The sequence below is a fragment of the Aedes aegypti genome, chromosome 3 (genome assembly GCF_002204515.2).
Source record: "Aedes aegypti strain LVP_AGWG chromosome 3, AaegL5.0 Primary Assembly, whole genome shotgun sequence".
Classification (NCBI taxonomy): domain Eukaryota; kingdom Metazoa; phylum Arthropoda; class Insecta; order Diptera; family Culicidae; genus Aedes; species Aedes aegypti.
The window spans coordinates 104,256,460-104,283,454 of NC_035109.1; the positions used below are offsets into that span (position 1 = coordinate 104,256,460).

Here is a 26,995-nt window from a genome sequence, read left to right on the forward strand (position 1 = left end):
TGTTGGTTCTGACGGTGGCAAACCGCGCGACATATTAAACAAATTAAATGAATCATGACGTATCAAACAGATCTTCTTCTTCTTAGCATTACGTCCTCACTGGGACATTACCTGCTTCTCATCTTAGTGTTCTTATGAGCACTTCCACAGTTATTAACTAAGAGCTTTCTTTACCAACGTTGCCATTTTCGCATTCGTATATCGTGTGGCAGCTACGATGATACTCTATGCCCAGGGAAGTCAAGGAAATTTCCATAACGAAAAGATCCTGGACCGACCGGGAATCGAACCCAGACACCTTCAGCATGGCTTTGCTTTGTATCCGCGGACTTTAACCACTCGGCTAAGGAAGGCCCCTAATATTGATCAGATATTTAAACAAATAATTCGGTAATTGGTCAAAATAGCGACAATTTGCAAAAACCCACCTCATCACGAATTGATTCGCCCCTGGTTTCATACGCAATCTTCGGGGGTCGTCGATGCAGAACCGTGAAAGGGACGCCAACACTGACGTAATCTGCGTTGCTTTTGCCTGTATAGACGCCGCACCATCGTCGCATTTCTCCAGACGACCGTTGACAGCAAAAAAAAAACGAGTACGAGTAGGCATTTATATGACCGACGATGACGCCAACCAGATCCTACACGGTCACGTTTGGGTATGGGTGCTTTCTCCAGCGGCAACGAACGTTGACACGGCGAGGCCTGTGTTTTAGTGCCATTCTTGCACCGTTTTAGAGCAAGCCTCCCACCCCCGCTGTAGCCGTAATCTCCTTCCCGACCAGTGGATTACAGCAAAATTCTTTCTCAATAGTATCGAAATTTGTTTCAAAAAACAAAATTTATTTCATATTTGTTAGAAGCATCCTCAGTTCATGAGTATATAACACAATTGACACAAATTTGACACAAATCAGTTATAATAGCAAAGATTGTTTTAAATTTGTTTCAATTGAAAACAAAACTATAGTTCAATTTGTCATAAAGAAAATCGCTAATAAATGGGGGTTTTTATTTAATGTTGAGAAAATTTTGTTATACTTCGGTTATGAAAAATAACTTGAATTGTTATGATTTTTCCATAAATTGTAGCAAAAATATAATGAATTATGTTTTTGATAAAATTATAACATGTTTAGTTACTTTTATGTAGAAGTGCTTCGTTTGTAAGTATTTGGTTTGAGCTATAAAGAGTTCCAATTAGACGTGTAATCCCAGAGATATGGACAAACCACTTTTCTGTGTTTTGGGGATTTACCGCAAATTTTTGCAAACAGTTTCTGTCAGATTCTTTATAAATTATGTTATAATTATGTTTTTTTCATTAAAACAAGCTTAAACAAACTTGGTTTTTATTACTTTTTTTGCTTTAATTGTGATATAATTTCATCAACCAATTCAAAGTGTAACAAACGCACATGAAGCAAAATTGGTTATTTGTATTCAATTTTGATATAATTGTGATACAATTTTGTTGTAATACACTAGTTGGGTCGACGCATAGGTGTCCCGTCCCGTTGGTTGAATAATATGTAACCAAGTAATTTTGCGCATATTCAACTTCACTGAGAAGCAAGAACTTTTAAAACGGGGACATGGTGGTGGGTGGAAAAACAGTTTGTCAGTAGAAAAAAATCTCTTTTATTTCATGCCTTGAAATCGACAGCCGAAGGAAAAAATATTCACTACGCGTTGAGTGTCGTTACAAGCTGCCGGTGCTAGGGCAAGGCAACCATTTCCTCTCCGTCTCCGTAAGTAGGTGGAAAATTGGAAAGATTTGCATATTTAGGGGAGTAACACTGAGCAGCGAAATGGGGGGTGGCCGGTAGTGGTGCTTGACTCATAAAATAGCATGAAAGGTGCTAATTTTGAAGCTATTAGGTCCCTTCCAACGACTTCAGTGTAACGGAAATCGTTTAAAAAAACATTTTTATGTTGGAGCTGTTATGTATTGCTGCACGGGAAAAAAATCTGTGGTAAAAGTTACTATTTTAGCTGACTACGCCCATTCTTGAAACTACCATGGAATTTTAGAACAATCCCACCACATTACTGGTACATTTGACAGAAATAATTTACAATAATCTGATTTCGACTACAGACATGGTAAAATCAAGCGTATTTCTGGTCTGCTGAAAATTGCCGGTGCGAACGCTTAAGTTAACCCCGTAAAATAGAAGTTTTTACCGCACATTTTTTTTGCGTGTTTGTATGTGTTGAAAACATATTTTTGAACAACTTGATACAATTTTGAAGAAACCGTTTCATTTATTAAATTAGCAATCTATTACTTTACAAAAATATTTCTATTTATGCAAAGTTCAATTTGCAAAATAATTTGATTGCAGTAGTTTTGAATTTATTATCATGACGCTTTCAGTTTTTAGTGGCCGATAGAATTAGTGGTGTGATTTTTTTTTTTTTTCAACAGAATCACATGGCGACCGTGACAAAAAAAATGTTATCTGAAATCTGGACTGATATGTGAATATCAAGTAGCTACAACATTTTAATACGTTTTACTCCAAAAACAAGTTAAATAACCAAGCTAACAGTTAAATTATTCCTAAGTCACGCCTCTAGAGGTTACACAAGAACAGTTAGAAAAATGCAATACTCTCGTGCTGGATGGCATTGGGTCACTTTTTTACAGTAAACTATTGTCAGAATAACTGAATCAATTTGCCAAGCTTCAAGATCACGCTCGAAATAGCATCAAGGTTTCAATAGATAAGTTTAACGACACTGTGCCCTCATTAGGGCATTCGTATCGGATACATCCATGCACCGATGCACGAGTTCACTATTTGACGTTTGAGCGGTGCCGTGTTATTTACGTGACCTTGGTAACGAGTGAATTCGGCACCGCTCAATCGTCAAATTAGTGAACTCATGCATAGGTCCATAGATTATTGAAAAATGAACGGTTGCAAAACCCATGAAGGTATTCCCACACTTAAATAAATATTTCAAGTCAAATTACGAGAATTATCCAACAACACATTGGAATTGATTCATCAATCTGAAACTAATATTATTCTGAAGTTTTAGTTTTGTTTTTTAAAGAATTGTTCCGTTATAAATTGAAACGTAGTCCAAATTTTTAAAATATAACTACATAATAGTAGAAAATTCCAAATAATATAGAAACCATAATTGAAATCACCAATCAGTAAATTTTCCAGCGTTCATTCTATGGATTGAAATGTCATTGTACCATTAGAATGGAACCTGTTTTTGTAATATGAAATGTCATAATTAATATTTATAGGAGTCATTTCGAGCAAACTACTGTAGTAATTTGTCCAATTATCATTCCAGAAATTTAACAGAGTTCTGCAAGAAATGTTCAAGTGACCAGAAGTTTATTCAGATATCGTTGCAAGTCCTGACCATAGATTTCAAAGCAAAGTATGCTAGATAAATTTACGAGGAAATCCCAGAAAAAAAACTTAAAAAATTAACAAAAAAAATGTTATCAAGCTTATCTGAAGAAATTCCTGAAGCAATATCTGAAATCTGAAAATACAATTTCTGGTCGAATTGTTGATGAAGTCATCAACAAACATCTTGGATGGAATCCTTGAACTTTCTTGAGAAATTTTGGAAAGAATCTTGTAGGAATCACTGTTTCTTGAAACTTGAAATGATTCAATAGGGATTGATAGGGAAATTCGTAAAAGGTTTCACTGGATGAACTCCCGAAGAAAACTTCGGAATATATCTAAAAGGAACTTGGGGCAGATGAATTTGCAAAATTTCTGTTGAATTTCCTGGAGAAAATCGTGAAAAATATTCGAGAGTAATTCCTGGTCTAATGCTACGCATAGAACGCTATTTTCTTATTTTGTCAGTGCATTTTGTATGTTCCGTATACCCTTACATCGCATCGCATAACACAATGGGTGATTTCGTTATACGTACGCTCTGGTTGTCTGGGAAATGGGACTTTAATATGCCCTGCTTGCTAATATAGGGCTGACATGATCGTATAATAGTCCTATAAGCACAAAAAGATGAATAAGCGAACCAGTGGTTACTTGGAAATATCGGATAATAATCCCAATAAAAATCAGAATGCAAATCTTAATAATTAAAAGACTTCTAGTTCACTACATTTGAAAACCAACAAATTGTAAAACAACTGTGTTCTAACACATTCAATAAAATCCAGAATTGTTAATCGATCAACGTCTGACACGACTTGCATAAATAATGATGCAATAAAATTTATATATGCATGCGAGTACGATTTCCGTGCCAGCCAACGAATTCATGAAAAATGAGCAAAAGGATGGTAATTAAGATTATGATTTTTCTTTCATTACCCTCTCCCTCTTGCTTCTGATCCCACGTGATTCTTTATGTTTATGTTGTTGTTTTTTTTGCACTGTATATTCCATCAACCCGTCGTTTCGTAATGTGGTGCTGTATACTAATTAAAAATGCAGCATTAACTCAAAACGACATGCTCAAGAACGGGAACTGCTGCTTTCGCGACCATACAGGCATGACGACATTAAGGCAATGCATCCACGGGCACCTTTCCATTCCATGCAAACCTTAACTCCCATCCTCTCCTCAAATGGTTCTGTGAGTTTTGTGCTGCTGCATGTGCGTGTTGGTTCGCCTTCTTTTGACGAGGCGCTCTGATGCACGCACGGTGTATGTAAATAACGCCTTTCCTTTCCACATGTCTTCCTCAGCCAACCGACGGACCGATCGACCGGTTGTTTCCCATTCCCGGCCGTAAACATCAGAGAACTCTTCTGGAATATGGCACTTAATACCTCCATCGACAGTCGTTCTTCAGTCATGAGAGCCATTCAGCAACAGCAGTAGGGTGCGGTATATTTTCTAAATGTTCTCAAAACCATCCGGGGATTCGATTATCCGGAATTTTAGACTCGATTATCCGTAATTTGTTTTTTGATGTTCTTGTTTTTCAATTTTTATGCATAAAAAAAAGATAATATTTAAGTTATTTTATCGAAGATTTCAATTTTTTTCTTAGTGATTCGATTATCCAGAGTGAACAAAAAATTGATACTCCGGATAATCGAGTCCGACCTGTAACTTGAAATTTCGTTTGGTTTCGAAAAGTAGGCCGCACCCTAGTACACAGTCGTCGCTCCCATGTGTTTGTGTCCATTCTTGTGCGAATTTTCTTAAACAAAGAATGAACGACGCCTCCCTTCCCTGTTTCTAGAATGCACAACTGACACGCATGGTGACGCCGGCTTCTTTTTAAAGAACCCAGAGGGAAGAGTATTTAATTCTGAATTATTCTAAAGCCGGTGTTCTTTCAACACATTTTGATTTGATACATATATCCGATGGAAAACCATTGAGAGTTATTGAAATAGATGAATCGAATGTAGACGAAAATTTATTTGATCAGTTGCTAAAATTTACAAAATGAATAAGTAAAACAATCTTTAAGCGGATGGAATCATCGTGTAGTTGTTCATATGTTTAACCGTAAGAATTTCCATTCTTAAAAGATAATCGTGATATTGAACCAATACTTTTCATAATGCAGTTGTTAACGAATTAAAATTATACTAATCATATGTTATCACTCTCTTCTCTATCTCGTAGCACGCTGCTGGTGACTCGGAAAACGGCGAAGACGACGAGGAAGACGAAGACGACGACGATGAAGATGATGACGAAGACGAGGAAGAAGATGACGATGAAGATGAAGATGATCATAACGGTGACGTAACCGATGACGATCACAGCAAAGAGGATAAAACAGAAACGCCAATGATAGACAAACGAACAATCGTCAAAAAAGACGATGGGGAGAGTCCTCTAGCTGATGCGGAAGCCAGCACCGTGAGTAACAATGAAAAACCATCCTCGTCACCGTCATCGTCGTCAACCGGAAATAGCTTTGAAATGAAACCATCCTCGCTATCTGCCATCGGTTCGACGCTGGGCAAAGCATCTGCCGCGAAAGAGTCAACCCAGTCTTCAGCCAACAGCAGCTCAGCCATGACAAGTTCCTCGGTAACCAGTGATAAGGCCTTGCCCATTTCATCCGATCCTAACACTCCCGGAGCACCGCCAGCCAGTGCTGCAACATCAGAACAACCCAAACCGAAAAAGAAATCGGTTACATTTCATACCACGTTGGAGACTACCGACGAAAATATCGTTAAAAAAGTGTACAATCCCAGCACCGTACCTCTCACGCCAATCATCAAAAAAGAATGTCTGGCCAGGCCCATCAGGTTAAAGAAAAGCTTCAACCGGAAGATGAAGAAACGGTTACAACGGCTAGCAATGCAGGCCGCAGCGGCTTCCTCCAAGTCGGAATGCATTCTGCGGCCATCTCTGCTCTCGGGAGTGGTGCAGAAATCGACGGAACAAACAACCAGCAGTTTTTCGGCCGGTTCCACCGGAAGCTTGGCGGCTTCGGGCGAAGCCCTAGCAGCTGCAGCATCTACGGCGTCAACGCCATCATCAGTATCAGCATCCTCGCAGGAAACGGCGAGTAGCGGTGAATCTTCAGAGGCTCGTAATCTCGAAAGTGGTGGTACCCAGTTCGGTGACAAACGGTTCATCCTACCGAAACGAAGTGCTCATTCTAGTCGTGTGATCAAACCCAACAAACGGTTCCTGGATGAATTCGAGTTGGAAATTAAAAGGAAGAATAAGGCGGCAGCTGCGGCTGCCGCTGCCAGTGTGCCCCAATCCTCTGGGGATAGTAGTGGTACAAATAGTGGGGGAAAGGTTTCTGGAAATGATAGTACCGGTGATAAAGTTTCGAAGGCTGATATGAAGATGGGGAACACCGAAGATAGTGCGAAAGTGGGTGGTGATGAAGAAAGAAGTGACAAGAATGACGACGGAAAGAAGAAACGGGAAAAGGCCAAGAAGGATACCGAAGAACTGCATAGGAGGGTTTCCAAGACGGATGCAAAAGGTAAGCACAATTTTAGCACATTGCAAATATGATTAGTTCTTCACCCAGTACGATAGGCCAACGCTCTGCACATTGTCCGGGGACGTGTCCTGTCACGGATTTTCCCATGGTTTCTTTCATACCAATCTGACCTACTTTACCTTTATACCTTGATGTTACGCTGTAGCCATTGCCCGCCATTGCCGGGTGTATTGTAGCGCTCCATCTTTGTCGGTCTTGGGCGATACTTCTTCAGTTCATAAGAACGTTTAAAGTCGCCTGGTCAGGTTCCACTGCGTACAGCCAGCGTATTCGTGGTCTTCCTCGAAGCAGCCGACCTCTATCGGCTCCCTGCTGAATATTTTTTCGCAATTCTTTCTTCCGATATTCGCACTAAGTGACCAGCCCACTAAAGTCTGCGGTATTTCACACGCTTGATAATATTCGCATCTTTGTACATTTGATATAACTCGTGATCCATCCGTCTACGCCACACACCATTCTCGAGTTTCCCATCAAGTATTGTCCGCAGCACTTGACGCTCGAAAACACTGAAGGCTTTCCGGTCTGCCTCTTTCAACGTCCACGCTTCTCGCCCGTAGAGAGCCACCGGAAGAATCAATGTTCTTCTTTTTTCTGGCATTACGTCCCCACTGGGACAGAGCTTGCTTCTCAGCTTAGTGTTCTTATGAGCACTTCCACAGTTATTAACTGAGAGCTTACTGTGTCAATAACCATTTTTGCATGCGTATATCGTGTGGCAGGTACGAAGATACTCTATGTCCTGGGAAGTCGAGAAAATTTCCGACCCGAAAAGATCCTCGACCGGTGGGATTCGAACCCACGACCCTCAGCTTGGTCTTGCTGAATAGCTGCGCGTTTACCGCTACGGCTATCTGGGCACCATCAATGTTCTCTACAGGGCTAACTTTTCTTCAACAACTTCAAACAAATCCCTATCTCAAACATCAAACACTATCTCAGCACCTACACCACCAAGCTGGCCTCTATCTCTACCTGCAAACATGCACTTCGTTTTGGTAGAATCGATTATCAGGCATATCCTCTCTGTCTCTCTTCAGAGACACGAAAGCCTCCTGCGATCCTGACCTGCGATCGATTCCAATAAGGTCGATATCGTCCGCAAAGCCAAGGAGCATGTGCGACCATGTGATAATAGTGCCGTTTCAGGCCTCTGAAGGTCCTGACATCCATGACATCTAAGAAATTTCGCCCTTCTACGAGCACATGGTCTATTTGGGAGCAGGTATCGCCACTCGGGTGTCGCCAGGTGTGTTTGTGGATATTCTTTCATGCGAAGTAGGTACTGCTGATTGTCATCCTTCTAGCAGCAGCGAAGGTTACTATCCGCAGGCCATTATCATTGGTAACGGAATAGATGCTTTCCGTATCAATGACGGGTCGGATTTGCGCATTTGCGTCGCCGATGACTATCTTGACATCTTGTTTTGGGCACTCTGCATAGGCTTTATCTAGGCTCTCATAGAACTCATCCTTCTTGTCATGATCATCGTCCGAGTGCCAGAGAAGGACTCTAAGTTAAACTGCGCACTATGGTCCTCCAAACATTTAGAGGGAATGGTCCTCCGGAACTCTAGGGGGTTGGTGTTAGGCCCTGCAAGCCAACCGTAAAAACAGATCAGCACAGGAACGTCAACGAGAGAATACGTAACGGAACAATCGGCAAAGACCACAGCAACAAAAATGTACTAGCGATTGGAAACTCGGTACGAGGAACTGCAAATCTCTCAACTTCATTGGAAGTACTCGCATACTCTCCGATGTACTGTACCCGCGGTTTCGGTATCGTAGCGCTGCAGGAGGTGTGCTGGACAGAAGCATTGGTGTGAACGTTTAGAGGTAATCATACCATCTACCAGAGCTGCAGCAACACACGCGAGCTGGGAACAGCTTTCATAGTGATGGGTGATATGCAAAGGCGCGTGATCGGGTGGTGGCCGATCAATGAACGAATGTGCAAGTTAAGAATTAAAGGCCGATTCTTTAACTTCAGCATAATCAACGTGCATAGCGGGGAAGGACCTGGTGCAGTGGTTAGAACACACGCTTCTCACGCCGAGGACCTGGGATCGAATCCCATCCCCGAGATTGTCACTAAATTATAGTGACGACTTCCTTCCAAAGGGAAGTAAAGCCGTTGGTCCCGAGATGAACTAGCCCAGGGCTAAAAATCTCGTTAATAAAGATAGAAAAAAAAACGTGCATAGCCCACACTCCGGAAGCACTGATGATGACAAGGACGCATTTTACGCGCAGCTCGAACGCGAATACGACCGCTGCCCAAGCCATGACGTCAAGATCATCATAGGAGATTTGAACGCTCAGGTTGGCCAGGAGGAGGAGTTCAGACCGACGATTGGAAAGTTTAGCGCCCACCGGCTGACGAACGAGAACGGCCTATGACTGATAGATTTTGCCACCTCCAAAAATATGGCCTTTCGTAGCACCTATTTCCAGCACAGCCTCCCATATCGGTACACCTAAAGATCACCTATGCAGACAGAATCGAAAATCGACCACGTTTTGATCGATGGACGGCACTTCTCCGACATAACCAACGTCAGAACCTATTGTGGCGCTAACATTGACTCCGACCACTACTTGGTGATGGTGAAACTGCGCCCAAAAATATCCGTCATCAACGATGTACGGTACCGACGCCCGCCTCGGTACAATCTAACGCGACTGAAACAACCGGATGTCGCCAATGCGTACGCGCAGCATCTTGAGGCAGCATTGCCGGATGAGGGCGAGCTCGATAGAGCCCCTCTTGAGGACTGCTGGAGGACAGTCAAAGCAGTCATTAACGACGCTGCCGAAAGCATTGTCGGATATTTGGAACGGAGCTCAAGAAACGATTGGTTCGACGAAGAGTGCCAGGAGGTTTTAGAGGAGAAGAATGCAGCGCGGGCTGCAATGCTGCAGCATGGTACGCGACAAAACGTGGAACGATACAGACTGAAGCGGAAACAGCAAACTCGCCTACTCCGGGTTAAAAAGCGCCGCCTGGAAGTGGTGGAATGCCAAGAGATGGAATTGCTTTACCGTTCTCAAGAAACGCGGAAATTCTATCAGAAGCTCAACACATCCCGCAAAGGCTTCGTGCCGCGAGCTGTAATGTGCCGGGATAAGAATGGGAGCATCTTGACGGACGGACGCGAGGTGATCGAAAGGTGGAAGTAGCACTACGATGAACACCTGAATGGTACAGAGAACACAGGCACAGAAGGTCAGGACACGTCAGGCTACGTTAGCACAGCGGACAACCAACCAGCTCCCACGATGGGAAAAGTTAAGAATGCCAATCAACAGCCCAAGAACAACAAGGCCGCTGGCAAGGATGGTATCGGAGCCGAACTGATCAAGATGGGCCCGGACAGGTTGGCCGCTTGTCTGCATCGGCTGATAGTCAGAATCTGGGAAACGGAACAGCTACCGGAGGAGTGGAAACAAAGCGTTACATGCCCTATCTGCAAAAGGGCGACAAATTGGAGTGTAAAAATTATCGTGCAATCACCATCCACAAAGTGCTATCCCAGATTCTCTTCCGTCGTCTATCACCTATAGCAAACGAGATGGTGGGAAGTTATCAAGCAGGTTTCATCGACGGCCGCCTGACAACGGACCAGATCTTTTCCGTGCGGCAAATCCTCCAAAAATGCCGTGAGTACCAGGTCCCTACGCACCATTTGTTCATCGATTTCAAGGCGGCATACGATAGTATCGACCGCGTAGAGCTATGGAATATCAGAACAGCTTTCCCGGGAAGCTCACAAGATTGATCAGAGCAACGATGGACGGTGTGCAAAACTGCGTGAAGATCTCGGGCGAACACTCCAGCTCGTTCGAGTCTCGGCGGGAACTACGACAGGGCGACGGACTTACGTAGCTGTTGTTCAATATTGCGCTTGAAGGTGTCATGCGGAGAGCCGGACTTAACAGTCGAGGAACGATTTTCACGAGATCCGGACAATTTGTTTGCTTCGCGTACGACATGGATATTATTGGGAGAAAATTTGAAACGGTGGCAGATTTGTTCACCCGCCTAAAACGCGAAGCAACAAAAGTCGGGCTAATGGTGAATGCGTCGAAAACAAAGTACATGCTGGTTGGCGGAACTGAGCGCGACAGGGCCCGCCTAGGAAGCAGTGTTACGATAGACGGGGATACCTTCGAGGTGGTAGACGAGTTCGTCTACCTCGGATCCTTGCTGACGGCTGACAACAATGTTAGTCGGGAAATACGAAGGCGCATCATCAGCGGAAGTCGTGCCTACTATGGGCTCCATTAGAAACGGCCCCGCACCCCCGCGCCAAATGCACGATGTACAAAACGCTCATAATACCGGTAGTTCTCAACGGGCATGAGACGTGGACTATGCTCGAGGAGGACTTGCAAGCTCTTGGGGTTTTTGAACGCCGAGTGCTAAGGACGATCTTCGGCGACGTGCAGAAGAACGGCGTGTGGCGGCGAAGGATGAATCACGAGCTCGCTCAACTCTACGGCGAACCCAGTATCGTGAAGGTAGCTAAAGCTGGAAAGATACGCTGGGCAGGGCATGTTGCAAGAATCTTAGACTTACACGTAACGTAATTTTAGTTTCAATTGCATGATTTCCATGAATCCATTTCTCATGTATTATTCAATGATAAAACCTACAAAAACATACATTATATCCAACATTGCTAGAAAAATCCTTAATATTGAACACGAAACGTCTTCTCTTAAATAATGTTGCATGCAAAACGGCTCAGTTTACATGATTTTCACGCTGAAAATTCAATCATAAATAATGCACATCAAATAGCAGGCATCCATGTTCATTATGTATGACAGAATATTCAGCGTAGAATCATGTAAACCAAACATTCTTGTTTGTAATTTCACTTTCTAGATGCAAGAAAGCATGCAATATTGGCGAATGTTGGATAGAAGATCATGAAATGTTTCAGTTTCACTCAAGATTGCAAGCATTTTCGACTGCAATGCAACAGTTTACAATATTTATCGTTGAATATTCAGTTATAACTCGTTTTACATGATTATCCTTAAAGTTTACATGTCACGTAAATTTAAGATTTTTTGCTGTGTTGCCCTTCATTCTTAATACACAGATTTGGTCGCTTACCGGTTTCCACCGAATAACCCGGTTCATCTGTTTCCCAATCACTATGAAGCTAACTCCACGTTCTGCTCTGTTATCGACGCTATAGTAGATGTGGTACTTAAATGAAGTTTTGGCTATAGGATCCACCGCACGGAATTCACATTCTTTGGTTGATATGGTTAGAGTGTGCAGTAGGCTGGTCCTTAAACAAAAAAGTTGTAATACTAAACAGGGCACCCTCTGGATATGTGACTTAGGGTAAGTAAAACGGTCTCTCAAAATTTCAACTCGATTGGTTGCGCTACCAGCTGGCGCATTCAATTCAAAGTTTGTATGGAATATTCGTTTCAAATATTTTGAAAATTGACCCTTTGTCACTGTTTCAATCTGTGTACTAGTTGATCGTGTTCGATTGAGCCCAGAATGACAAAAACACTAGTTGATACCCTAATGAACATAATTGCAGAAGGTTGTATCTGGGTTTAAGCTCATTTTCATAAGTATTTCAGTTGTTGAAAATTAGGCTTAGATCAGCACTCCCGTACAAGCACATATATTCATGTGCCTTGCGCAGCAGCTCGCCCAGCGTCATAGGTGCCTATGATGCGCCTAGTGATAACCATCATGCTATTGCAGATCTACTTCAGATAGTGAAAACCGGAAACCCCAAGTTTATCAATTTTGTTCATGCTACAACCTTCTACAAATCTTTCCGTTATGGTGTCCAGTAGTGTTTTTGACATTCTGGGTTCAATTGAATGCGATCAACAATTTTCCTGAACCAAACAGTAGATGATGTGCAGTTTCCCATATGTTTGAGCTGAAAACCCCATATTAACTTCAACGATTAATTGTGCTGAAATTTTTAGAAAGTCTTCCTCTAACCCTAAAGAATAATCCTGGGAGGTGCCCCGTGGAATTATACAACTTTATTTTTCCCCCATACTAAGCTGGGCCAGTCTAGTGTGCAGCTATTCAGCAACACCAAGCGGAAGGGGTTCGAGTCCCAATGATCGAGGACCTTTTAGGGTTGAACATTTTCTCGACTTCTCAAGACTGGCTATTTTAGTACCTGCCTTACAATATAGGGGTAGTCGGGGCGGTTTGGCCAATGGGGTAGAATGAGCACCCCTTGAAAGCTGCATAAATTCTTGAAATTTAATTTGAAATAACATGCAACCCCAAAGCTGACAAGGAAATGAAGCAATGGACATGCTACAAGTCAGTGTTCTAAGCTCAAAGAAAAATAAATAAAAGAACTTCTAAAAAACTGCCCCGAATGGCTCTTTCAAATTTCATCATTTTTACGTCCCCACTGGGACAGAGACTGCTTCTCAGTTTAGTGTTCTTATGAGCACTTCCACAGTTATTAACTGAGAGCTTACTATGCCAATGACCATTTTTGCATGCGTATATCGTGTGGCAGGTATGAAGATACTCTATGCCCTGGGAAGTCGAGAAAATTTCCAACCCGAAAAGATCCTCGATAGATAGCTGCGCGTTTACCGCTACGGCTATCTGGGTCCCAAAAAAAATTGACTGTTAGAATGTTTTTTTTTTAATTTTATCTTTTTGCACGAATTGTTAATTAATACTAATAACTTTCAGGCGTAGTGAAAAAAAAAAATTGGATTTTTAGATTATATGAGATAATTTTATAACCAAAAATAGGGTGCTCATTTTCCCTCCCCTTGGTTATGCGACCTTGCCGCGATGGGAGGGCATAATCCATTAGCCCATATGATGGAAACCAAAGGCGTAACCTGTAGTGGTGGTATCACATTTTGGCACTTTTTGCTTAAAGCCGCGTCATAATTCATATGGCATAGACGCAATAATATCTCGGATGTGATCCAACGGACATTCTGCGTCATTGATAGAATTGATGCCCATTTCAAATAATTAATCTATTCGAAGTGGACATTAATACTATTGGTGACGTTCAGTTTGCCTTTTGCTAACCAGAATGATCCGTAGCCACTCTTACTATTAGCTAGTTAGATACATCGTTATCATATACGACGTAGGGAATACATAGAAACTCTTAGGAAAATGACTAGTAGATTCACTGAGTAGAAATAAGTGGCGACAATCTTATTTTAGTATGGTTATTACATTGCCATAATAAGAAATACCTCTTTTGTAACAGCGGTATAAATAATCTAATTCCAGCTTCATTTTCGCAAAATTTACAAGTAGAAAGTAGGCGTTGTGAAGCATTGCATTTGCCACCGAAAAGTGAATCATGTAGGAGACTGTAATAGAAGCCTAAGGTAACTTTACTCTTCAATATTCACTATAAAATGACTATGGAAAGTAAGACGCTGAGATCGATCATTAGGGTACACTTGCTAGTTTCGAAAAATTGTTGAACAGACAAGGAAAGCGACTTTTTTCTTTAAGGATATATGAACGTAATGACCAATAAACACTTTTAACAACAAAAAATAAAATTAACTAGAACTACTACTAAACAGCCTAATATTGTTAAAACTTGACGACAATTGACATTTAAGACTCTAATCTTACGTAAAAGACAGGAGTAATCAGAATAGCACTTGAATGACAAATTATTCAAAACCATTTCGACTAGACAGTATTAGTAATGACACTACTACACTACTATTTCAAAACAAATTCTGATGGAGCTGCTGATTTTCACAATGCTTCCTTTTCTCAGAAGCAAGGGAATATGGGTACTTTTCAAAAACTACCACGTCACAATACTAATAAAAAACTGTTCATGTGGGCGCCATTGCCTAGTCCGTCTGAGTATTGGTCCTGGTAGAGGGGAAACTTGGCAAAAGCCAGACCGAGGGTTCAGCCTTGACAAGTTAAGCTGTCAGGCAGCTCCATCTGAAAACCATACAAAAAAAAAAAAAAAATTCATTTTGGGCCTTCCTTAGCCGAGTGGTTAGAGTCCGCGGCTACAAATCAAATCCATTCTGAAGGTGTCTGAAGGGTCCAGGATCTTTTCGTAATGGAAATTTCCTTGACTTCCCTGGGCATAGAGTATCATCGTACCTGCCACACGATATACGAATGCGAAAATGCCAACTTTGGCAAAGAAAGCTCTCAGTCAATAACTGTGGAAGTGTACGTCCCATTCCATAATACAGAGTCCAGGATTGAGCCTTGAAGTACTCCAGCGGTAAATCCAGCGCTTTTCCGCCCTTTCTCTGTGTCATGTAACAGAATCCTATCATCACAACTTTTTAGAATTGTACACAACTGCAAGTAACTCTAAGGTAGTAAAGTGCGTGAGATATCGCCTCCCAGTTTGCGCTGTTGAACATATTTTTCACATCCAGTAGCAATGGATACCCATACCTATATGCTGGACTGCTACCTCGGTTATCTGGACGACAGGCTGCATTGCATTCAGGGTAGATTGATCTTTTGGTTGTTAGACAGGTCGTCCATATATTTCGTATACGGTATTAGCCTGTTGAGGATTAACTTCTCCAGCAACTTTCCCGTCTTTCTAGCAGAAAGATAAGTCTATACGCGAACTGGTCATATGAAGGTTCGCCTTTTTGCACCAATTTCTGTTGCTCCCATACATCCGGGAAGATTCGTACCATCGCGACTATGAACATGTTTGGATCCGCGATTATTGCTGCTTTTGATGCAATCAATCAAATTACTTGTTTGCTGGTGATGACCAATGGGATAAATTTTCAATGCGGAGCGCTGTTTGGTTCTTAAGCCTTGTGGCCTAGTAAAAATAGTGGCCTAATGTCACCCAAAACGACAGAATCGCTGAAAATCGTCAGCTGCTGTTGTAATGATTCTAAACTTTTCGGGAATCAATAGTTGTGAAAAGGCTTGTCGAACACAAAGCTGACAATATGCTTTATTCAGTTCCATAGTTTCTATTCAGTTGGAATACTGTGACTGGGCTTATTTGCATATTTTATGCTGATATAACCTGTATATTTATTTTGAAACCTGTTTAGTACCAATGATTATAACCTCCACTTAGACATAATGTGCTTTGAAACTCATTTTACAGTTATTTCATTTGAACATTGGAGAAGTAAGAAGCATGTTTGACCCCCTATATGGACATTAAATTATTTTTAAAGCATATTGCAACTTCTTGTTTTAAAATTTATAACAATTGTTCATTGTTTCTCTTTTCTAGATACTGCGGAACCACTCACGGAAGATAACGATCAACCACCACGTCCACCAAGCAGTATAAACAACCCGTTTGCGAAAACCAGTCTACTCGACGCCGGCCTATCTACCACCGGAAGTAACCTAAAGCTGGTTAAACCTTCAGCGCTCTCGTCCACCAGTTCATCATCTAGTCCTTTGTCCAACGCAGAATCGTCCAATCTCGCGTCGGCATCGTCCATCTTCGGTAAAAGTATTCTCCGTCAGCCCAGGCTTCAATTCACTACTTCGCTGCTGAACTCCAATCCATTGGCATTGGCCGCAGCAGCAGCTAGCAGTGGAAGTAGTCTAGCGTCCACGCCAAAGCTATCTTCGTCCCTTGTGCCATCTGCCGTTTCGGAAGGTCCTTTTTCTTTGCACCTTCAACCCGGTGCAAAGTTGGATTCGTCGAAAATTTTCTCCAGCGCTTTGAACGCTGCAGCAGCACCTTCTTCACCGGTTACACCAACCTCTTCTGTACCTAATTGCAGTATTTGTGGCATTGCATCCAACACACGGTATTACCAACAGGCTTCGAAAAAGTTCGGAATCGGTTGTTGCGACGTCTGTCGCAAATTCATCTCCAAGATGATCAAAAAACTTGCCAGCTCATCGAGTCCCACCAGCAGTAATGCGACGATGAAGTGCAAAAACGAAGGTAAATGTTCGATAGGCCCTCCGCAGACCACCCGAACAGACCACGTTAAGACGAGGCACATTTTCAAAGAGAGGTGCCATGCATGCTGGTTAAAGAAATGTTTGAGCAGTTTTCAATTACCTCCTGTCCTAAAAGTTAGATTGACGCAAACGCTTCCTGTGAGCATGCGACAAGTTGATGCGACTAATGGAAACTCCAACAGCCACTCTGCTAAAAAGGAACACGTGGAGAATAACATTTTTTCGAACAGTTTGGTCAGTGGCCAAAATCCGGCTGGTTCTCGGATACTGTGGCATACGGCGAACATGGACAAACCTGAATTCGCAAAATCTAATTCATTCCTATCGCTGGCAAACCCCTTGGCGCAAAATAATTCTACTTTTGGCAGTCCCATCAGACTGAACACTTCTGATAAACCATCGATTCTGGCCCCAAGTGCTCTTGCCAGTCCCAAGGGTAATAAAAGTCCTTCAGTTCAAAAAGAGGAAGTTGTGTCAACAACTAAAGAAACGAAAGATGAAGCGCTATCGAAAACAGACGATACGCCAACAAAAACTGTCAAGACTAGGAGTAAGCCTGAAACGACGGTTGTTACCAATGCTTCGTCTGTCCCACCAGATACTACTGTTACAAGTACCGTAGTTGCACCAACCGTGGCAGTGCAATCAACGACCACCACAACCACCGTTACAACCCCCACTACAACCACCAACAGCAGTAGCACCACTACCCCGACGGTAGCCACAACTCCAACAAACGGCCAAGATAAACGACAACGAATAGATCTGAAAGGGCCTCGCGTGAAACATGTCTGTCGTAGCGCTTCCATCGTACTGGGTCAACCATTGGCCACCTTCCCGGATGACGCAACGGCACTCGAGAACATTGAAACACCTCCCAGTGAATGCGTAGCTGATGCTGTTGATGATCTTGCTGCAACCAGCTTGGATATTAAACCCGATCACCAGCTTCCCGAGCCCGTTGAACAACCTCAGCCAATACCGTGCGCCGAGTGCAAGGAACCGGAAGAACTGGCGTTATCACCACCAGCCACTCCGGCTGACATGGACACTAGCGGATCAACGGAGAAGGAATTGGTCATTGATGAGGATCAACTTCCGGAATCCAATTCCAGCACTCCCACTAAGGAAGTGGAAGTTGCCAAGCCACCAACACCGCCTCCGACAGTGACGAAGGTCGAGACGGAAGTCAGTAGAGAAAAGGAAGTTGCCATTATTCGGAAAATCGAAGAAATCGAACGACCAACCACTAGAAAAGCAACGTCCTCAATTCGACCGCAAATCCTCAAACAGAACATCAACGCTATCACTAAGAGTTTCAATACGAACATTCGGACAGGTGCAGGACAGCAAGCGCCGCCAGAAATTCCAAGCGTGCCATTGATTTCGATTGATTTCTGGGAGAACTACGACCCAGCTGAAGTTAGCCGCACGGGGTTTGGTTTGATCCTTTCGGAGGAAATACCCATCAAAGCGTTGTGTTTTCTCTGCGGGAGTTCTGGTTTAGACGAATTACTGTTTTGTGTTTGTTGCTGTGAGCCATACCATCAGTATTGTGTGAAAGACGAATACAACATTCGGCAGGTATCGTTGGATGATACCAATGTGAGTTTGTTGGAGTTGACTAGCACCACGATGAATGCTGGGAGTTCTCCCCAGCAGCAAGCATTGAATCGGTTCAATTGGATGTGTCCGCGATGCACGGTATGTTATACGTGTAATATGGCGACTGGCAGTAAGGTTAAGTGTCAAAAATGTGGTAAAAACTATCATACGACCTGTTTGGGGACGAGTAAGCGATTGTTGGGAGCAGATCGGCCGTTGATTTGTGCCGCTTGTCTTAAGTGTAAAAGCTGCTCGACGACTAATGTGACCAAGTTCATTGGTAATTTGCCGATGTGTACCCCGTGTTTTCGTCTAAGACAGAAAGGTAACTTTTGTCCGCTATGTCAACGATGCTACGAAGATAATGATTTCGATTTGAAGATGATGGAATGCGGGGATTGTAAGCGTTGGGTCCATGCCAAGTGTGAAGGACTGACCGACGAACAATACAACATGTTGAGTGCGCTACCGGAAAATATAGAATTCATCTGCAAGAAATGTGGTAAGAATAATGAATGTGCAAATGTTTGGAGGGATGCAGTTGCTGCGGAGTTCAAAGCCGGTCTTCTCAGTGTGGTAAAGTTACTTAGCAAAAGTAGGCAAGCATGTGCCCTGCTTAAACTAAGTCCTCGAAAGAAAACCAACAACTGTACGTGTTCCATAAGCACGGGTAAAAGTATATCATTCTATGGGTTTGGTAACAAGGATGAAGGAAACGTGATTACAAAAAAGGCAAAACTAGATGAAGATTCGATTTACGATTTCAACAGTGAGAATAGTAGCAGTAACTCGAGTTTCCCACTGACTACGAAGTGTTATTGTTCCGTGAGACCTTCCAGGCCATCCGATATCAGTCTGGTTGAGATCAAGCAGAAGATCAATGCCAACGAATACTATTCGTTACAGGATTTCAACTATGACATGAACTCTCTCGTCAACTCGATCGGGTCGGAAGAACTATCGACGGCCTATAAAGAATTTTTGAGCGAAACATTTCCTTGGTTTCAAAACGAAACTAAAGCCTGCACGGATGCTTTGGAAGAAGCCATGTGCGGAGAGGAAATGGGCGATTATAATCACGTCGCTGGTATGGTCGTAGAACCCGATCAACGAGTTCCGAGCATTGATATTCCATTGGATGAAATAGATGACTACTTCTATGAGTCACCCGATATCAAAGATAATCGAATATGCATGTTTTGTAAACAATTGGGCGAAGGACTTCCCTTACACGAATCACGGTTGTTGTACTGTGGGCAGAATAATTGGGCCCATACTAACTGTGCTCTGTGGTCCGCAGAGGTTTTTGAAGAAATCGATGGATCATTGCAGAACGTTCATTCGGCTGCTTCAAGGGGCAGGCTTATCAAATGTAGCCATTGTAACGTTAAAGGTGCCACAGTTGGGTGTAACGTTAAGAACTGTGGAGAACATTACCACTTTCCGTGTGCGAAGCAAACAGATTGTACCTTTATGCAAGATAAGACCGTCTACTGCCCGCAGCATGCTTCGGAAGCGAGCAAGAAAAAGTGTCAGTTAGAGAAAAATTTCGAAATCAACCGATCAGTTTATGTAGAGCTGGACAGGCGGAAAAAGAAATTCGTCGAGCCGTCCAAGGTACAATTTATGATTGGATCATTAAGCGTTAAGAAACTGGGCCACATTGTTCCGATGTTCAGCGATCATTCTGATGCAATAATTCCCACGGATTTTGAATGCACTCGGTTGTACTGGAGCTCGAAAGAACCGTGGAAAATTGTCGAGTACAAGATTAAGACGACCATCCAGAACAACAATTATTGCCATGGAACAGATTTCGGTAGGAATTTTACGGTTGATCATACGCTTAATAGCAGTTCGGTGTCGTGGGGTTTGACTCAAATTTCCAAGTGGCACAGTAGCTTGAACAACGATGATCAAGAAACGGAACCTATGCCAAGTACATCTGGGATTCACAGGGATAAAACTATGAAGCAATTGTTGGAGGCCGTTGGTGGACCTGGTGATGACACCAACGATGAAGAGCCACAGAATAACAACGATCTTCTACCCCAGGAAATCAAGGATGCTATTTTTGAGGACATTCCGCACGATATTTTGGACGGAATCAGCATGTTGGATATACTGCCAAAGCTTATGACGTACGATGATTTGATCGCGATGGATCTTAAGAATGAGAACAATTTCAATGCTGAGATCTTGAAAGAAGTCGGTGGAGTTAGCAGCAGTGGCAGTAGTAGCAACAGCAGTAATGCTACAGGGGGATCCAAGGATGATGATATGGACGTCGATGAAGATGATATCAACGATATAATGAAGTGCAGTGGCGAGTTAAGCAACGATAGCTGGATTAAGAGTATATCTCAGCCAGGAATCGAGGATGCGTTATTGAGTGCCACCAAGCAACCGTCATTGAGTCGCGATCTAAAGCGAAGCAAAACAGATATTTTGTCACGTGCTGTCGTTGGAGGACGCGTTTCTGGACAGCGATCGGGAAGTTTCTCATGGAATTCTAAGCTGGAGACGACGGCAGCAGTAGTAGCCAAACGAAGGAAGATAAGCAAACTTGCTGATGTACTTTCGCTTGGTAGAATCAAAGATGATTCTTCTGGAAGTGCTCTGGAGCGAAGAAGATCGCTTCCAAATGAGGAATTCACTTGGAGCGCAAGTAAGAGAAGCACTGGAGAAAATCTGAGCGAAGGAATGAACGTTTTCGAGAAACTAAAAATATCTCAATTAGATGGCATGGATGACTTTTGTGATGCTGGAGATATGAAAATATATTCTTCGAACATGATTGAAGCTCCAGTCAAATGCGATCGTTGTCACGCAACGTATCGTAATCAGGAATCATACCAAAGACATTTGAATTCTTGTGAAGTTCTTTCAACAAGTGAAAGTGATTCTGAAACACGATCACCAAGACTGCTGAGCCCTGAACAGCAGCAAGCACAGGTGGCTAATCAATTTGGAGCTGGAACGTTCATCCTTCCGCAAACTTCGTCTGCTCAAACAATTACTACCGACATGTACGGAAACATCAACCAAAATCAAGCAACGAATCCCACTATTTCTGTGATATCAGGTCTGAATAATCAGACCATTAATTTGAATAATCTAAATAACCAAGCAATTCTCTCGAATATACCTGCTTCGATGCCGATCACTATCAACCAGCTCCAATCCGGCATCCCAATTCAAACCTCAGCTGGAACTCAACAAATCCCGATTCAGGGAACCCTTTCTAACCTGGGCGGAAATATGATCATTTCAAATCAAGGCCAATTATTTGCTCAACCAGTGAACTTCCAGCAGTCGCTCGACAACCAACAAGGCTTTGTACAAAACAAGCAACGATTTATACAGCCGGCTCCTTCGAACCAACTTCCACAAACCATTTCAATTGGGAATAACTTGGTCAACACAGGCAACACGATAAATATGCTTCCCCAACAGCAACAAATCATCTCTATTGGACCCAACGGTCAACCGCAAATCGTGACTGTAACCACGCCACAACATCAACAGCAACAGGCTTCCCTGATTCAAAATACCCAGAAAAAGCAAATGATGTTTCCGACAGTTTCACCTAAAAAGCAAGTCATTTCCAAAATGTCTCATGGTCCAACACCCATCAAAGCTAAGAAAGCAAACCCAACCTCAACGGTCACATCTTCGAAAAATTCTATTCATATAAAAAAGCAGGAGCCGATTGCAATCCAGCAAGCTCCAACGCCTCAGCCTCAACCCATCCAAACAATTGCGCAACCGATCTCGGCTCAACAGCAACAACAAATACAGCTTATCAACACATCCTATCCTCTAATAAGACCTGCTAATGCCGCGACACCACAACAAGCTACAACAACATCGGGGAATCCTATCATCTTCCAACAACCTAATCAACCAATCATTGTCCAACAAGTTGGTGGAAATCAGATTTCCTACGTAGCCGATCAGAACCCTGTTCAGTATTTGACACCTACAAATGTGCTAACTCAAAACGGTTTCGCAATGACTACGGCCGGAGATGGAACTCTTACGGCAGCAACGAACAACATTCTTATCCCCAATGGAGCCGGTGGATACTCGATGATTCCTGCAAGTGCTTTGCAAATAGCGGCTCCTCAACCACAAGTCATTGGTACCATTATCCAACCACAGGCTACTACTATTCAGTGTGGGATGATGTCAACCGAACAAATGGTTCTGGGAGCTGCGGCAACTCCTACACTGGAAATGGTGACTGACCCAACCTCCGGTTGCATGTACTTGACCAGTCCTCCGGTATACTATGGTCTGGAGACGATAGTTCAGAACACTGTAATGTCTTCGCAGCAGTTTGTCTCAACCGCTATGCAAGGTGTTTTGAGCCAAAATTCTAGTTTTTCGGCTACAACGACTCAGGTTTTCCAAGCAAGTAAGATAGAACCGATCGTCGAAGTTCCTACAGGATATGTTGTCTTGAACAATGATGGCACAACTACACAGCAAGGATTGGCCCCAATGCAACTGCAGACTTCGTCGGGTATAATTCAACAAGCACAAATTCAACCTTCGCCCGTGACTACATTAGCACCTCAAACTCAACAACTTCAAGCAACCGTCACATCGAGCCAACCAACGCCAATACAAGCGTGGAAAATCGAACCCCAAACTTCAGTTGTCCAGCAGCAACAGCATCCATCTCAAGTTAACGTCATGAACCCAATGAAAAGTACAACTACAGTTAAGAATATCATCCCAAAGGCTCAGCCACAGTTGGTGAATAAAGTAATGCCCAACACGCTGATCAAATCCTCGCCAGATCATATAAATACTTCGATGGGACATCACAAAATTAATTTGCAATCTGCGGCATCCGCAGCTGTGTACACAACGACAACAACCATGGCCACTACTACCAAGGTCTCCAACGTAATTAAGCCCATTACCAACACCATCAATCAAAACAAGCCGAAAATCGTAGCGAAACCTGTAAAACAAAAGTCCTTGCTGCTGTCACCTCCGCACACACCTTCGCAACAATCACTGCAACTGAACCAACAGCAAACAGTTCAACATGTTGCCCAGTACAATCTACCAGTAAGCGCTAGCTCTCAACCCCAAATGGTTCCAGTAAAACCAAGTATTAACAACGAGCTGTCATCCCAACCAATTACCAGTACGGCTTCAAAGATCGCCACAACTCAAATGAAGAATAGCCTCGATTTTATTCCAACGAGTCAACCAATGAAGGGAAGTTCCTTATTGAAAAAGCCAGAAATGAAGCCATTTTCACGAAGTGTCTCCAACAACACGTTCCCGACTAGTCAACAGCAGCAATCCATCCAGATCAATGCTATTTCAAACACCACTTTCAATCACGACATCCAACAACAACAGAAATCTCTACTACCACAGATCGAGAGCAAAAAGAAACCATCACAAATTACGATGTCGATTGCAACGACTAGCTCTTCATCGGTGCCCTCCGTTCCTGGGTCCCTCTCGATGAGCAACTCATCCATCACAATCACTCCAACGCAAACCGCAAGTATCACCCTTCCGACGGCACCCTATCCGATGCCACTTTACTCAAACATTCCCACCAATGTTGTGAACCCAATTCAACAGTCCGTCAACAACAACAGCTGTAACACAAACTCCAGCTCCGGCACTGTTCAAAATCGTCCGACAAATCGTGTCCTCCCAATGCAGGCTACAGCAATCCTACCAAAATCACCGGAAGTTCTGCAAACTCCCCCACCCTTGAAAATACCCAACTCCATTCCGGACAAGATCGAGGAAATATCGATCATCCCTAGTCACACGTTCAGTCCGGAACCTCCAACGCTGAATCAATCTCCGGGCATTAAAGTAGGTGCCGAAAAAACATTCAAGGACACTCGACTCGAAATTGAAATCAAACCAATTGAGATCAGTCCAGTTCTTCCGCCGCAAGTACCAACCACACCCATCGAGGATCGTAGTTTCAGTGCTCTCAACACTCCACCACCACCACCGCAATCATCAGTTCAACAAGAAGAACAACCCACCTTCCAGTTGAGTCTGAACATCGACCAGAACGGTTCACTGATCCCAATATCAACCGTCGATACTTTAAACTCCGTCACTTCTAGTGCCACAAGCACATTACCGTATGCTTCACCAATCCCTGAGATTGAAATCAAACCCGTTCTGCAACCGGAACCAATTGTGAGCTCCACCCAGATGGAGATGGATGCCAAATGTGAACAGTTGTTAACGGAAACGGAAGAAATGCTTGCCGAAACTATGCAGGAAGATCCGTTGGACGTCCGAAGTGTGGATTCATCAAGCATGAATGACGAATCCGAGTCGCCGGAAATCCAGAACAAAATCTCCGAAATTCTAGATAATCTTGAACAGCAAACAAACGAAGAGGACGGATTCAGTGAATGTAAGGAATCCGATAGTTCCGAATTGTTGCTGAAAATCGAGGAGAACAATGGTCTGGATGTATCTTCCAGTTCGCTGAAAAGCCAAGAGGAACAGCAACTAGTGGACGAACTCAATCAGGAGTTGCAGGCTAGTGCACATGCATCGCCAGCTGCTTCTACGCATGTTTCAGAGCTGATAATTCCTCCCATCTTTGAAAGCGATCCTAAGAAAGACGATGATTCGGGTTACGACGTGGACCAGAAGGAGAACCTGGATCCGGTTTCAAACTTGTCGAGTCGTCCTCCAAGCTCCCACAGCAATCTTGTGACAGAAAGCGAATCCCATTCCGATGATCTAGTCAAGCAAAAAGCCAGTCAACTACTCTCCATCAAGCCTGCGAAAACCAACAGCCCTAAACTGCTGTACGAGATTCAGTCGCAAGATGGTTTCACGTACAAATCGACATCCATCGTCGAAATCTGGGACAAACTATTCGAAGCAGTTCAAACCGCACGAAAGGCGCATGGTTTACAGCCCCTCCCCGAGGGCCAACTGGAAGAAATGGCCGGCGTGCAGATGTTGGGCTTGAAGACCAACGCCATCCGGTACCTGCTGGAACAGTTGCCGGGCGTCGAGAAATGCTCGCAGTACAAACCTCAATATCACAAGAAATTCTCCGCCGACGGAAGCACAAACGGTACCACCGCGGTAGCGTCCATCTACGCGGATTATTACGACGACATCAAGGAGAACCCGTACGGTGCCGCCCGGTGCGAGCCGTACAGCTCTCGATCGGAGTACGACATGTTCAGCTGGCTGGCGTCACGACACCGGAAGCAACCGATGCCAGTGGTAGCTCAGAGCATCGACGATACGGTGATACCAAGGTATGTATGAAATCGTGTTTAAGTTTGTTTCCGGTACAATCCTCATTTGTCTTTTTGTTAACTAGAGAAAAGTTTTATAAACAGCTGGTTGTTCGAAGCATCATATTTTGTTTGAATTCGTCGTAGATTCCTCTCCAGCATTCATTTTCTTGGACTGGAAGCAGGTCTCTTTTTCAGAGACATGGTCACTCTTTCAACGCAAGTCTCTAAAAATTACTATTTTTAATTGAAGGCCTCTAAAGTTTTTTGTTTTTTCCCTCATCCTGCCTACAGTGAAACTTGTTTTAAATTATTGAGGTTTCAATGATTCCTACGAGACTATTTTGAAGATTCTTCAGCAATAAGAACTGACAGCTACCGGGATGGTCCAGAAGATTATTGTGAAATATATTCAGAAATTCCTCCAGGAACCTCTCCAGAAATTCTTCTGAAGATTACTCCAGGAATTCCTCCAAAGATTTCTCAAGGGATGATATCAATAGGATGTCTTCCAAATATTTGTACAGAAGTTCTTCCTAGAAAATCCAAAGTTCATTCTTAAGTTGAAAAATTTAATAATTATTCCAGAAAATGTTAGAAGAATTTCTCGAGAAGTTCTTACGGCGATTATTTCAGTAATGCTTCAGGGATTCCACAGATTTTTTTTACCAGAGATTTGTTACAAAGATTTTTTTAGCAATTTCTCCTGTACTCCTTTTCAACGATTTCTCGTTTCTCAAGCGAATTGTTCATTCAAAAATTCAGTTGAAGTTTCACACCAGAAAATGCTACAGCTATTGTTCCTGTAACAAAAAAAAAGAAACCAACACGTTAATACTTCCAGTGGACAAATATGTCCTTTGAAGGAAGCACCACACTAGACAACGGACTAGCATGCAACGCCCAGTGGCACAGTCGGAAAACGTTCCTGTCGAAAAGTTTTCCGGACTGAAGCGGGAATCGAACACACACTCCTTGGATCGATGCGGCTAAACGCTTGGTAACACTAACCGCACGGCCACGAAGCCTACATATTTCTTTCGAGGATTCAGTCCGTGGTTTTTCATGGATTCCTATAGCAAATCCTACAAGATATTATTCGGATTTTGTTTATTTTTCAATATTTCCACCCTCTTGTCAGCTCGCTCAGACAAAGCGAAGCGCTGACAGGCCGAGGGATTACAAAATCTAAGTTTGGTAAAATGGATTGAAGTATCT

General features: G+C 43.1%; 1 protein-coding gene across 2 annotated transcripts in view; it reads left to right on the forward strand.

The window, feature by feature from the left end:
• Positions 1-26,995, forward strand: part of LOC5573555 (histone-lysine N-methyltransferase trithorax) — a 141,820-nt gene that overhangs the window by 104,679 nt on the left and 10,146 nt on the right. The window contains exons 2-4 of one of the 2 annotated variants that reach the window (XM_021848909.1): positions 5,605-6,395; positions 6,426-6,937; positions 16,213-25,798. In XM_021848909.1, coding sequence (XP_021704601.1) covers positions 5,605-6,395; positions 6,426-6,937; positions 16,213-25,798 — 10,889 coding nt within the window. Of the gene's footprint in view, positions 1-5,604; positions 6,938-16,212; positions 25,799-26,995 lie in introns of both variants that reach the window. The other variant, XM_021848908.1, reaches the window with a different exon arrangement.